The sequence below is a fragment of the Cucurbita moschata genome, unplaced genomic scaffold (genome assembly GCF_002738365.1).
Source record: "Cucurbita moschata cultivar Rifu unplaced genomic scaffold, Cmos_1.0 Cmo_Scf00043, whole genome shotgun sequence".
Taxonomy (NCBI): Eukaryota; Viridiplantae; Streptophyta; class Magnoliopsida; order Cucurbitales; family Cucurbitaceae; genus Cucurbita; species Cucurbita moschata.
Genome location: NW_019268559.1, coordinates 556,885 through 570,680, shown reverse-complemented (window position 1 = coordinate 570,680; position 13,796 = coordinate 556,885). Strand labels below are relative to the sequence as shown.

The 13,796-nt window shown below is 36.0% G+C and overlaps 2 protein-coding genes across 7 annotated transcripts; one reads left to right on the top strand and one right to left on the bottom strand.

The window, feature by feature from the left end:
* Positions 1 to 1,552: 1,552 nt before the first annotated feature.
* LOC111433789 (transcription factor TCP2) lies at positions 1,553 to 7,210 on the bottom strand. Of its 6 annotated transcripts, XM_023070998.1 has the most exons (6): positions 7,012 to 7,210; positions 6,808 to 6,901; positions 6,224 to 6,280; positions 5,828 to 5,987; positions 4,158 to 5,744; positions 1,553 to 1,868 (listed from the first exon to the last, which is right to left on the bottom strand). In XM_023070998.1, the coding sequence occupies exon 5, from the start codon at positions 5,550 to 5,552 to the stop codon at positions 4,200 to 4,202; it is 1,353 nt and encodes a 450-aa protein (XP_022926766.1). In that variant the 5' UTR covers positions 5,553 to 5,744; positions 5,828 to 5,987; positions 6,224 to 6,280; positions 6,808 to 6,901; positions 7,012 to 7,210; the 3' UTR covers positions 1,553 to 1,868; positions 4,158 to 4,199. The 6 variants fall into 6 exon arrangements, with proteins under 6 accessions (XP_022926766.1, XP_022926762.1, XP_022926765.1 ...); XM_023070994.1 differs by having other exon boundaries at positions 4,158 to 5,987; XM_023070997.1 differs by lacking the exon at positions 6,224 to 6,280 and adding an exon at positions 6,074 to 6,183 and having other exon boundaries at positions 4,158 to 5,987.
* Positions 7,211 to 10,304: 3,094 nt separating this feature from the next.
* LOC111433926 (50S ribosomal protein HLP, mitochondrial-like) lies at positions 10,305 to 12,097 on the top strand. Its single transcript, XM_023071200.1, has 3 exons — positions 10,305 to 10,414; positions 10,707 to 10,798; positions 11,420 to 12,097. Exons 1-3 carry the CDS (start codon positions 10,378 to 10,380, stop codon positions 11,792 to 11,794), a joined length of 504 nt encoding a protein of 167 aa, XP_022926968.1. The 5' UTR covers positions 10,305 to 10,377; the 3' UTR covers positions 11,795 to 12,097.
* The last annotated feature ends 1,699 nt before the right edge of the window (positions 12,098 to 13,796 follow it).

The window sequence follows — 13,796 nt, the reverse complement described above, 5'->3', positions numbered from 1 at the left end:
GAGGGTCTACATTTCTATGTACTGGCTTCCTTCCCCCACTCGTTTTTATCCCCTTTCCCTTTTTGTTTTCTCACGCTCCTTCCTCTTCCCTATCCTTTTCATCTGTATAGCTGACTCGGTTGATGGCCCCCCCTCGCCCACTTGCTATCTGTATTCTTCTTATGGTCATCCTTCGTCGTCGGCAGCTCCTCTCCCGCTGAGAGAATACAGAAAGAGAGCCAAAGCGAGTGGGAAGAAAGGAGCTAGATTGGAGCCAGAGGAAAAAAAATTAAAAAATACTTGATGTTGCCAAAGGTTAATCAGGATCATATATCTCATTTTGGTGTGCTTTTTTAGTTCATTCATACAAAGATTTAGAAGAATAAAAACTAAATTATGACAACTTTAGTCTGTTTTACTTTCAAACGTCAATATTTGATACTTGACATTTTACAAGTGTTTCAAAAAAAATTTCAAACAATTATTAGAATGTTGAGCGAATAGAAGGTAATTTGAAAGTTTCCAAATGAAGGACAAAGTTTAGGTACATTTTTTTATAGTTTAGCCGAGAAGAAACGATGAACACTGAACAAGTGTGGAGTGGACAATGGAGCATGATGTATGTTTTGAAAAACAATCTCCTCTGATGATGTGAAAAGGTTTTAGAGTACTGTAGAGTCTTTGTCCACTGCGCGTTTAGGACTGATTTATTGCAGAGTGATAGTGACTTGCACTTTGTTCGTTATGGATTGAAAGAAGCTATCAAATACTACTGACGAATAAAATAATGAGGGTTTCGAAAGGGAGATTTGGGGGGCAGGAGCTCCTAATGTCCCCTATAATCACTGCCTGTCATTGTTTGCTGGACCATTTTGTGGGCTGAATAATTAAGTTCATAATAACCCATCATTATTGGTCTGACAGCAAATTAGCTGTCCGTGGATTCTGCTTCTTAACTGTTGATCACATGGAATTAGAATTGATTATTGATTACTATTGATAAAAACCGTGTGCCTGCAAAAAGACAATTGGATGTTTTGGCGATTGCTTGGCCAACACATGGTTAGTTCAATGAAAGCTAGCTATCACCATCACTAAGCCAGACGTGAACATTGCGCTAAATAATAAAAACAGACCTATACTTATCATTCTTGGGATCACATTAAAAGTTCCCAAAATGAAGCCTAATGCATATTAATGCCATGTGAGAGAACATTTGTAAAGTACTGATGTTCAGAGTACTAATGAGCTGAAAACTAGCACAATAAATCACTTTTTAATGGGTAGAGTCAAATATCAAAGTGATGCACTCTTCATCAAAGTGTTCGTAATTGAAGTATATGTATGCTAAAAGCACTCAGAAGTCAGCTTAAAACATAATCAAGCAAGTTGATTAACAATGGCGGATTCTGTTTACATCCATGAGGTAGTTGTACTTTCAGTCAAGGAATTCAAGTAGATCGTATTTGGAGTCTTTTAATCATTCAATCCCATCTAACTAAAGAATCTTCTATGTAATCAGGGGAAAACACAGATTAATCCAGAAAAGAGAGGAAAAAAAAAAAAAAACAGGTTTTTCTCTGAATTAATTTGTTTAGACGATGGGATTTTATTCAATAAGAAACCAATACAAAACAACCCGCAAATCAAGGGGAGAAATTTAAGGAAAATTCAAGTGCTCAAAACACCGCAAATAACAGCTATCAAAACAAAGCTAGCAAAGATTTCAACACCACACGTGAAACAATAAGGGAAATTACATTCACAATCTGGCAAAGAGTTTTCCAGACACCAAATACTTACGTTTTAAACTGAAACCTATCCCGTGGTGCAACCAAATAGCAGAACCTGCCTCAGCTTCTAGTCTTCCTTCTTGCGCTTTCATATTCCTAACATTCAAACATTATTTTCATTATCGTAAATGAACATGTTTTTTTTCATAGGAAAGGGGAGCTCTTGTAAAGTTCAATCAGAAAGTGGACTGACAAAAGTCTACAACACAAGTTAAGATATATACGTAACCACTTCAAGTAGTCTCTAAAATGAAAAATTAGATATAATAATGACAACTCTTCTAATTAGGTCCAACACAAATGTAACAGATATCTTAGACGTTTTCAAGCTTTAGGAGAAGAATGTTGGTTTACTCAAGCTGAAAAGGTCAAAGTGGACTAAGAATAGTGGAATTAAAAATAGTAAAGAAGAATCTTGTGCCTAAGCTGTAGGCATGGGGTTAGAGTTTACTAAATGTAGCATATACAGGGTTAAAGTTTCTCATCCTCCCTAGGGTGAGGTTTATTTTTACTAAAATGGCCAAGTTGGTGTTTTGTAAGTGGGACTTATTTTTAATGCAGCCATTCTTGAAGAGGTTACGGATAGGAGAAAATAGAATAATCTTTGAATCATGAGCAAACTCAAAAGAGTAGATATTACTACAAATAACTCGACATTTGCAAATTACACCTTTTACATGAAACCACAGGCATTGCAGCATAAATTTTGTGAAGCTGTAAAGTTTTATTTTACACTCACAGTGCAAGTTTCAATCAGTCTTACAAATTTTCTGAACTTTCATAGAATTTGAATACATAATTTAAGAGCTATTCTTAAATAGTTCTTGAATAAAAGAAAGTGTATACATTACAAAATTCATGTGTATTCTTTAATTTTTATCTTTTGAAGTGCTAAAGACTTCCGGTTAATGTTGTTATGTTTAACATATGAGATAAAACATTTATAATAATGCAATACAAAAAGTAAAAGACATTTATGAAAATCTAGGGACCAAGAGAGAATTTAAAAATATAAAAATCAAAATTAAATAGCTCTAGAAACCAAAGCATTTAACACCTATCCACACGAATCACCTCTATGGATTTCAAATAACCTATATACGGGGTAAACGCCATCTCTCTATTCAGATAAAGCCAACTTCCACACTCTGATGTATGAACTCAAGAACAAAGCTAAGCGACCTTCCTTAACCAACTTTCTAGGAACCTATTTGTAGGAGCATTTAAGCTCTTCAAACGGCATCTTATATCCTGATTGGATAGCATTCTAAAAGCATAGAACCCAACATTCTTAAGATAATCAAATTTACTAAGTAAGGAATATAACTTCATTTACGACTCTTTCTATATGAAGTCGTGGCATAGTAGGTGGGAGTCATGAAGATGGACAAAGAAACAACTTGAAAGTTTTTACCGAGATAATATCATCTAAAAGTTATGAAAATAATTGAAACCTACCACTTTCAATATATAACACTATTTTATATAGTCATATAAGTCATAGTCAAATCACTTTTCTGTTTTCGGTTTTCCATTTTACTTTTAAGGATTATTTTGAAACAACTTAAAAGGGAACAATCCAATATGGTAGGTCACGTCGAAATGAATTATGATGTCCATATGATAACACTATCAAGTTATGCACAAAATATCTTCAGTCAAACATGAAAAGGCGTGACGCTCTTCCTATTGGCCAAATATAACACTTCTATTTTTTTTAATAGCAAAATTTGAGCTTGAGTAGAGTAATAAAGAAAGGTCCTATCAACTGTGATAATCTGACTGCCGAAGCAAGATCTCATACTGACATCAACTAGTGTAGAGTAAAATAAATCAAAAGAGAAAAAATCTGTAGAAAGCAGCCATTATTATGTCCATGTGTGCGTGCATGGAGTTTCCAGAGTTTTAAGTCGGGTTATCGTAGTCTCAATGAGAAAAGAGCATTTATTTCCCAGCGTCAAGACCCATTCGAACATCTAACACTTAGAGAAGGGACGACAGGATAGTTGAGCCCGAGGCCACCCTCGCCGGTTAACGGCCCTTTTTCTCTCAAGTATATAAAGCAAAATCTATTGAAGTGCGTTATTTCCACTAACTGGGATGCACATGGCACAACAAATAGAAAGCCTCGCCTTTCTCGTTGCTAGGGAGAAGGGGAAGCAACAGGAGGAGAGAAACAACCTAGGTGATATCCAACCATACCCATTCACAGTAATCTAGACAGGATTCATTTTTGGGGATTTTATTTTTTTCGAGACCATAACCAAACCTTTGTCCAATGCTCTACATTTTTCAAGTCTACGAAGAAATCAAACGGCCAATGCTATTAAGAATAACATAAATTTAGAAAGAAAAATAATAGCGTTCTCAAGTTTTGAAGCTTACCAGGAAGAAGATACGCTGAGAGATATATGCTTTACGAAGAGTTCAGTTCTTTCCTTTTCCTTTCGGTTCTGACTGACGGTTTCCGCCTCCATAGCAGAGTTGCAAACGGCCGTCAAATGCAGGCGAAAACTGATAATGGTGATGATTTTCCAGTGCTGGAGCAGCCGATGTCGCCGCTCCAAAGAAGAAAGGTAAATTAGATCCGTCAACAGGAGAAAACCTCTGGATATGAGGCAAAAGAGATGAATTGGACTGAAGGGTCCCCCTATAATAACCCGGAAGGTTGGAAGAGATAGTGAAGTTAAGGTTGTAGTCGCTGCCACCGGTCGGTTGAGTTGTGACCACGGGAACTATATTGCCATCGGGAACAAATGAGAAATGATGAAGCTGCTCTGTATTATTGTCACCAGCTGAGACGCTATTAAATAAGGGAGTGCTTGACATGGTTTGTGGCAAAGAAGTTCCCAAATTGATTTGTTCGGAAAAGCCCGAAGAGTGATGAGATCTCGAAGTGGACGTCTCAAGAATTCCCGAGCTGAAGTAATCCATCGCTACGGTCGACGGCTGCCACTGCCTTTCAGCCGCCACGCCAGCGTCCCCATGAGCTGAAACGGTTGCAGCACAGCCAGCGAGTAGCTCGGTGAAAGATGAGTTTTGGGTCATGGAGGTGAGATTATGATCGGCAATGCGAGAGGAGTCTTGTTCTTTTTCCTTTTCCTTTTGTGCTCTCTCCCTTGCTCTTTCGCGAGCTTTGAGACGGTTTACTCGAACTTCAGATCGCGAGAGAGACAAACCTGAACCCTTGCTGGTTTCAGAGTTACTACTGCAAGCAGATTTGGACAGAGAAACATGTAATTGGCTTTGATTCTGCTCGGCTAAGTCGAACGGCCCGGGTTGATCAGTAGCACTAATCTTTTCGCCACTCAGCTGCTTCGGAGTTTCTGGAAAAGAGGTATTCAGCGAAGGCAACTCCGTTATTGCATCTGCGGCCGCTTTGATGAGCCACTCGACGGCCTTGCTTGGTTGATCAAAACCCAACCGATCTTGAAGATCGTAGAATTGAATCGCCGTCCCTACCGATAACCGAACCCTTCGGTCTCTCAAGCCCTTTGAAGTCCACACCTTGCTATGCCTGTCCTTCCCGCCAGAAGCTCGAGAAACCCTAATAATCCGGGAGTGGTGCCACCCACGGAGCTGATTAGCATCATCATCAGCTCCTCCACGGACAACTCCAGCAGTGCTACCGCCAACCCTTTTAGATTCTTTGTCTTCTTCATCCTCCGGGTGAATGTTCTCAACCCCTTTAAATCCTATCTTAGTGGAGTCGCTACTTCTACCATTTGCTAACCTTGGAAACTTACGCGGTTGTTCTTGAATATTATCCACCACCTCCATGACACTTTCATTCCTTAACTACTCAAACAAAGATCCGTAAATGGAGACCCCTTTTGACCTTTGACAGGTGCTCTTTATCCCTTGTTTTATTTCCACCTCTTCAGAGAGGGAAAGAGGGGCTTTGTGCAGGTTGTCTAGAGAGAGAAATAAGATGCGCCAATGTTGAGCTGCAACAGGTGGGGTGTTTGTATTCTGTACATATTGATGACTGGTAATTCAGGGATTACTTCTTCACTTTGTGCTGTCTGTGTAGTAATTAAAATGGCTTCTTTTACCCTTCGTTATATCGCAATCTGTAGTCAGCACAGCAGGCCGCTCTTTCGTTCAAAACTTTCTAAAGTTGCAGAAATTGTGTGCTCTCCAAAGGCAAAAGACGCTGCCTATCTCAGGCCTCGCAGTCTCACCTCCTCAAGTCTGCAAACCTCGTTTTAAAACCTACAGAAGGAGAGAGAGAGAAATGACACCCCGCCTCTTAAAAGCATTTCTTAAAGAAGATAAGCTTTTACAAATCCGTAAAATACCCATTTTAAACAGAAACTCCCTCCCTTCAGTCCCTTTCTCACTGTCAAATACGGCTTAATCTCACCTTCTTTTTTCGTTGTTTCTTTTTCTGTACAGAACTTGGAAAAATCTTTGAAAAAAAAAAGTAGAGTTATAGAGCAAGAACTCACGGATCTGAGCTAACAAGACTCTCCCCTCGCGCAGTATTTAAAGCTTCATCACTGGTTCTAAAAATGGCAGACATTCACATTAACACGACAACTCGTCAAATATATTTAAGATTTTAAAACAAAACAAAACTAACAAATTCATGTTTCCAAATTATCCACACAAGCACAAACAAGAAACTATTAAATTTATCAAGCTGAGGACAATGTTGGGACCGGGGAACCGATTACGCATACATCAATTATACGGGTGACAGGTGTTTACATCTCAGAGGCAAGACCTAAACCTAGATTCACATAGCTTGGTGTTCGTATATATTTTTAGAATTTCCTCAAATCGCTTACCTACATAGAAAAAACGCTACAGATCTGCAATCTCTCGAACCAAAATTACTCTCCAACAGTAGAAATCATCTTCTTCATACTCAAAATTCCACTTTAAAACAAAAACAAGAACCAAAAACAAACTCAACAAAGCCATCAAAAAATCAAACACTCGATCACAAAACAAAATTAACCACTACGGAATCCCAAGCCTCGATTCAATTCTTCTATCTAGGTCATCGTTCTTCGAACAACATATATACCTCGAGTGAAAAGAATGCAAGACACAGAAAATCCTGCAAGTAGCTCAATCTCAAATACTGCCATGGAAATTTTCTTCTCCTCCGCTTTCTGCAACTACAAGTAACACAAAATTTCACACCAACCACATCACGTCTCGATACCAGTAAATGAAAAACTAAACTCAACAAAATCGAAGTTCAGATGATCGATTAATCAATTCTCACCGTAACAGATACAAATACCGAAGAATTCCATGGAGAAGAAAGAATATATAATGTCTCCACTTCAAATCCTGAAACAAAACGGTCGATTCCACAGTTCGGGAAGACAGAAGACAATAAACGGCGGGAAAAATCGAGAGAGACCAGGAAAGAGAATTGTGAAATGAAAGCGAAGAACTGCAGAAATGAAGAAGAAGGGAATAAGTGTGAGTTTGTTTTTCTTTTCTTTTATTTAATTTTTTTTTTCCTTTTTTATTTTTATTTTTTTAGGGAGGGGGTCACCGGACTTATCGGGAAAGCTCCGACACTCCGCCGTTCCTTGCTTTAAATATGCCCCTCGTTCTTATGGATTTTTTCCCCTAATTTCTTTTTTTAAAAAATCAAGATACTCTACTTTAGCTTAATATCCTTTTTAAGAAACGTATTAAATTTAATTAAATATTAACTTTGCATTAAAAAATAATGGTGCCACCTTATGTCATAGAATTAAATCCAACACCCTATTTATTAAACCCAAGAAATAATTATTATTATGGTTAACAATATAGCTTTTAAATCCACCTACCTATTTATAATAATGGTAGTTACATTATTATTATTATTATTTTGTCTATATAATTTTGACTTATTGTTAATTTAATTATTATATTTGGACCCTTTTCACCTCTTTATATATTTTTTTATTTATATAATTGAAATTAATTTAAATTTAGAATTAAATAGCAATTTAGATTGGAAGGCACGTAGGTTGTGTCAATTTCCAATTTCCAAGTACTTGGATTTTTTTTTCTTTAAAGTAAATAAATTTGATTTAAAAAAAATGTGAGTGTCTCTCTCACCTCCATTTTTTTTTCCCATTTTTCAATCAAGATAGAAATAGAAACATTGTGCCTTTTTTTCAAGATCGAATCATGTGGATGACGTCATCACTGTTTTTTTCGTTGTCCATAAATAAGGTGTCCGCATTCTTATCAACGACAATAATTTTGAGGAAAATTAATTTTCCTTTTTTCTTTATTTTAATTTAAAAGAATTTTGAATCGAGATTTGAAGTGGGTTGGACTGTTGTCCCAGACAGTCCAAACAAAACTCACAACCTAACTCAATTCTCTATTCTTTAAGCAGATATTAATAATTAAAATCTCGTAAAATTTAAATATCAAACATTTTACTAATTGTAACACATTATAAACGTTAAATATTTTTAATATACTTCATACTAGAATTGAGTTGAAATTCTGTGTTTTAGGTTAGCCGAATTTGAATTGAATAATCTGAGTTGGTCGGATTATCCAATCATATAAAAACCCTCGAGCTTAGTCAATGGTGGGGATGGACATTTTATTACATCAAAATGCATTGAATGGGTAATAAATTTATTGCATTTAAACCTATTAAACTATACTAGCTTCAATTCATTGGCGTATAAATATACTCCTAATTTAATAAATTTAATTAGCCATTATAATTAAAAAAAAATTAAAATGTAGATTATAATTTAAAAAGGGAATTTATATATAAAATGGAGACGTATAAGCTTAATATAAATTGAATTATAATATCTTCGCATGAAATATTATTCTTAGGTTAAAAAAAATGATGTTGTAGTGGCATTGTTCGTAAATTATGAGTCAAGGAGGGTTTAATTGAGAGGTGTTTTAAAAGTGGTGTTCGTGGAGGAAAAAGATTCGTGTTTATGTTAATTTTTTATATATTTTTTTTAAACACTTGGTGATAGAGGAATTAGATATATAATTAATTAATTAGGAGGATTAATTAATTGAATTTAACGTACTGGTAATTGGGATATTCCATTGCTAATTAGGATATAAACTAAACTGTCCGTACAACCAATAATGTGTCTTGTTGCTTCCCATTTTTGGTAAATATTGCTTAAACCTTGTTATTAGTATTATTGGTAAATATTGCTTCCCATATTTGGTAATATTTAAATATAAATTATAAAATATGTTTTTATATAATATTATATTATATTATGAGATTTAATAAAACATTTTACACTTTTCAATAAAAAATTATAATATAAAATATAAATTATCAATTAAAGAAATAATTTAAACTCTCCAAACTCAAACCCACCGCTAATAAATATTGTTTGCTGAGCCTTACGATTTTAAAATTCTTCTATCAATGAGAGATTTTCACACCCTTCTAAGGATTGTTTCGTTCCCCTCTAAATGGTTGTGGGATCTCGTAGGGGAACAAATTTTTTATCATAATGAGCCAAAGCGAATAATATCACTAGCGGTAGATTTAGGTTGTTACAAATGGTATCAGAGCCAGACACAGGGTGTGCTAACGAGGATTCTTGCCACCAAGAGGATAGATTGCAAGATCTCAGATCGATTGGAGAAAGAAACGAATAACTCTTTATAAGATCATGAAAACTTGAGTTATTACAATAATTACTATGATATATATATATATATATATATAACTTTGGAAGAGGTTAGGATTGATATAAATAATTAAATTGAGGTTAATTATCCGTAAAACGTTGGTAATGATGATTAATAAACAATTAGGTTTAAATAATAAGAATGCGAGGGCGTGTACACGGAAACCAAAAACGAATCACTTGCCGGGTAAAAAGAAGCCGACATTAAAATAATACACCCATAATATTTTCTTCTATTTTTATAATACACCCACTTTTATTTATTTTAAAAATATATTTATGCACACTCCCTTCAAAACCCCCTTTTCTTTACGTACCTAGCACCATTTGCATAATTATTTATAATTTTTGGTGCCCAACTGTAATTTAACTTATTCTTATTTTAAGTTTTAACAAAATAATATTCAAATTTAATAATAAAAATTATTTTTATTTAAAAGGAGCTAAGGAGATAGGTTTGATGTAGATGTTGAGGGTGGTGATTGGTGAATGCTGGTGGGGCCCAGAAGATGGCACGCTCGAGGCAGGGGCACGTGTCGGTGTCGAGAGCGAGTGGGCTCGCTTCTGAATGCCAACATAAAGACCCACTACACGTGTCATGGTCACCCTAACCCTAAGCATATAAACCTTTTCTTTTTCACACAATTTTTTTAAAAACTTTGGTTAAATTAAAGTTTTAAAATATTAAAAATGTAATAAAAATTTTAATTTTGAATTCCGTGTTAATGGTTGGCTAAATGGCTATTTTTAAAATATCAAAAAATTATTACATTTTTAGCTAGTTTTTGTAATTTATGTCTTAGTGGGTTTTGGGCCGTGGCCCATTTAGGATTATGGGTCGTGAGTCAAGCCCAGCCCAAAAACCCTAACGGCAGAAGCTCCCGAGTTCATGTCGCCATCGTTCGTCTTCGTCTCTTTCCCCGCGGTGTTGTGGTGATCAAAGTTCGGATATGGCTGCTGCTTCTTTTGCTTCCAAGTGTTCCCGCGGTATGCGGCTTTCTGAAAGATCTTGGTGTGAATACTGGAATTTCTTTTGTTCTTTGAATTAGAGCTTCTACTTCTAGAGGCTCTGTAATCCGTTCTTTTAAGATCTTTTTGCTTGTGTTGAACCTTGATTTTACTTGATTAAGCTTCGGAAATGCTTGTTGTTTTGTTTCTTTTCTTAATTGATTTTTCTCATCATATATATTTGTCTCAATTTAATTTTGTATTTCTGGTTGTTGAGAAACTAATTTTGGCTCATTGTTTCATGTTCAATGTTTCTGAAAAATTAAACTAGTTGGTCGTTCATTATTGGGTGGACTTGGAAACATTTTGTCTGGTTCATTGAGCTCATCAAGTGAGACAGTATGCAGCAGTTTCATTTCGCAGGTCTTCTTCTCTGAATTTCAATCTTCTCATTTGACTTTCAACCCCTAAAAAGAGAATCAATGGAAAGAAAGTTACGTGTAATGTTAACTAGTTTATACTCATATGCATGAGCATAGGCGGTAAGAAAAGAATCTCATTGTTTATAAACTGAATTTTTGCTTGCTTATGCACATGTTCATGTTTACTCAAGAGGAAAATTAATAATGTGAAGAGAGATTGAAATTTTTGAATCATTGCAAGAGGCATAAAATGCTAAGGAAGCATTTTATGCATGAGCATAGGCGGTAAGAAAAGAATCTCATTGTTTATAAACTGAATTTTTGCTTGCTTATGCACATGTTCATGTTTACTCAAGAGGAAAATTAATAATGTGAAGAGAGATTGAAATTTTTGAATCATTGCAAGAGGCATAAAATGCTAAGGAAGCATTTTATGCATGAGCATAGGCGGTAAGAAAAGAATCTCATTGTTTATAAACTGAATTTTTGCTTGCTTATGCACATGTTCATGTTTACTCAAGAGGAAAATTAATAATGTGAAGAGAGATTGAAATTTTTGAATCATTGCAAGTGGCATAAAATGCTAAGGAAGCAACCTTGTGTATATGTTATCCTTGTGCAGCAACAAAGAACTTTCATACAGATGAGGACTGTGCTCAAAGTAGTGGATAACTCAGGGGCAAAGAAAGTGATGTGCATACAAGCATTGAAGGGGAAGAAAGGAGCACGACTGGGAGACACGATCGTCGCATCCGTGAAGGAAGCCCATCCAAATGGAAAAGTGAAGAAAGGAAAGGTTGTATATGGAGTGGTTGTTCGAGCTGCAATGCAAAAAGGTCGTTGTGATGGGAGCGAGGTCAAGTTTGATGATAATGCTGTAGTATTTGTTGATAAGCAAGGCCAACCTATTGGGACAAGAGTGTTTGGCCCAGTTCCTCATGAACTCAGGAAGAAAAAACACGTAAAGATTCTTACTTTGGCGGAGCACATTGCTTGAAATCCATAATCAAATCTGGAGCAAAGGCTAGAAGGTTAAGTTTGTTCATAACTTAAAAAATATAACCCGATTGGGATTTAGTGGAAGAACAAAGAGGAATCTGCTAAAACCGTCCGATAATAACAAGATTGTTCTTCGCGTTGCAATTCATCAAAGGAAAGTTGTTGATGGGTCGATCTTCCAAGTAGAAGCTACCGTTTATATGAGGTTAGATGTTAATAATCTACATTCTCTCCAATGCTTTAATTACTATGACTACCATCTCATTTCTTATGTATGGATTAGTTGATAGTTTACTTCGCAGTAGTTTTTGTTCCATTTAGGAAGTTTAAGAATTCTTAATGAGAAATTATCCCTTTAAACGAGGATTCTAAGTGGGGTATTAACCATTTAAATGAGGATTCATGGTGGAGAGTCCGACCTCGACGGATTTTTTAGAAAATAGCTATTATTTGTGTATGGAATTGAATGATTCCGCACAAAATTCTCTGTTTTTGGCCGCACCTTAATGAAAACCGCAAACTCCCCAAACCATCCATGGCCTCAAATCCTAATCGCCCGAGTCAAGGTCCTTCCATGGCTGCCTTCAACAAAACCATAGACCATTCACAACCCAAAATTCCAATCTCCTTCAGAATCTGAAGCGAAAACAAGGATTTGGGTCCAAATCCTCGAACTCCTTTAATGGCTACAATCCCATATCTTCCCTATCGACGCCTTTGATTTTGAATCCCACAACAATGGACAGCCCACCACCACCACCACCAACACCACCAACAACAACAGAGGCTAATAAGCTTCTGAACGTATCCTCTTTGAAGCTCTCCCGGCACTCCAGCACCAGAGATTCCGACGGCAGCGATGACCTCCGGTATACCAGCCTGAAGGACGTTCTCCTGAACTCACCGTCGTACAGCGGCGTAAATGACTTCAATGAGTTCAGTTCTCCGAACATTTCGATCCGAAATGAGCTGGTGAAAAGGGCGGCGTCGGCATACCTTCAATCGGCGGCGACTTTAGTCAGCCGGAATGAGAGCTGCATCGTGGGATTCTGGGGGAGGCTACGGATCAAACTCGCCGCCCTCCGTTCCCGTTGGTGTAATTTTTTCCATAACATTTTTGGCTTCTTTACTTTTGCTCTAGACTGAAACACCACCACTTTTCGATCCATTTTCGATTCATTTTTTCTACATGTATGTTCTAATTGTCTTTTTTTTTTAAAAAAAAAAATTATTTATTTTGTGTACAAATTGTATATTATAATTATTATTTCTTCCTATAGTTATTTGATTGTCTGATGTACTGATTAATGGTGATTACTTGTCAATGATTTGCATGTAAATTATATATTAAAATTAACAAATAAGAAAAATTAAATCACAATAATATCATAAATTTGAGTCAAAGATATAGTTTAAATTTTTTTCTAGAAAATGTCTAATTTTAAAAACTTAACTTGCTATGGACCTTTTCGTGCCTGAGCATCCACCCGATCCTCACAATATTGGAATGGTCATTACCCCAATTTGACAAAAAAGGGGGTAAACTAGGACCATGAAAGACACCTTTCTACTAGCATCATTCAAAAGAACAAAAGAAGAGCGATGAATTAGCTCGTCTCGATGGACAGTCTAATAACTAAAGCTCTACGAGGTTCTTGTAAACAAAAATAGATAATCTAGAAAAGTCGGAGAAAAGAGTAAACTTCCACAAAAACTCGTATTTAGAAACAATCTCCTTCATCTCAAATTGAATCCAAACCCTCCTTAAACCCTAAATTTTACAAGAACTGGTTACTAGAAGGTCTATTTCTCGTATAAGAAATAATCCGGGGGGATTAGGAGAAAAAACAAAAAGTGGAGGGGTTAGGTTGCAAATAATATAACATTCCGTTAGAAAGCAAAAAGATTGAAGAAAGAGAGGGCGAAAGAAAGAAAGAAAGAGAACAGCTGAACAAGAGAAGAAAAGGACAAGGGACAAACGCTGACCGTCAAACGACGGC

Bases quoted from the DNA above. Each gene is read 5' to 3' on its own strand.
- LOC111433789 (XM_023070994.1), bottom strand. From the start codon at position 5,552: ATGGAGGTGGTGGATAATATTCAAGAACAACCGCGTAAGTTTCCAAGG.
- LOC111433926 (XM_023071200.1), top strand. From the start codon at position 10,378: ATGGCTGCTGCTTCTTTTGCTTCCAAGTGTTCCCGCG. The intron at 10,415-10,706 runs GTATGCGGCTTT...AAATTAAACTAG, and splicing joins TGCTTCCAAGTGTTCCCGCG to TTGGTCGTTCATTATTGGGT. The intron at 10,799-11,419 runs GTCTTCTTCTCT...ATCCTTGTGCAG, and splicing joins GCAGCAGTTTCATTTCGCAG to CAACAAAGAACTTTCATACA.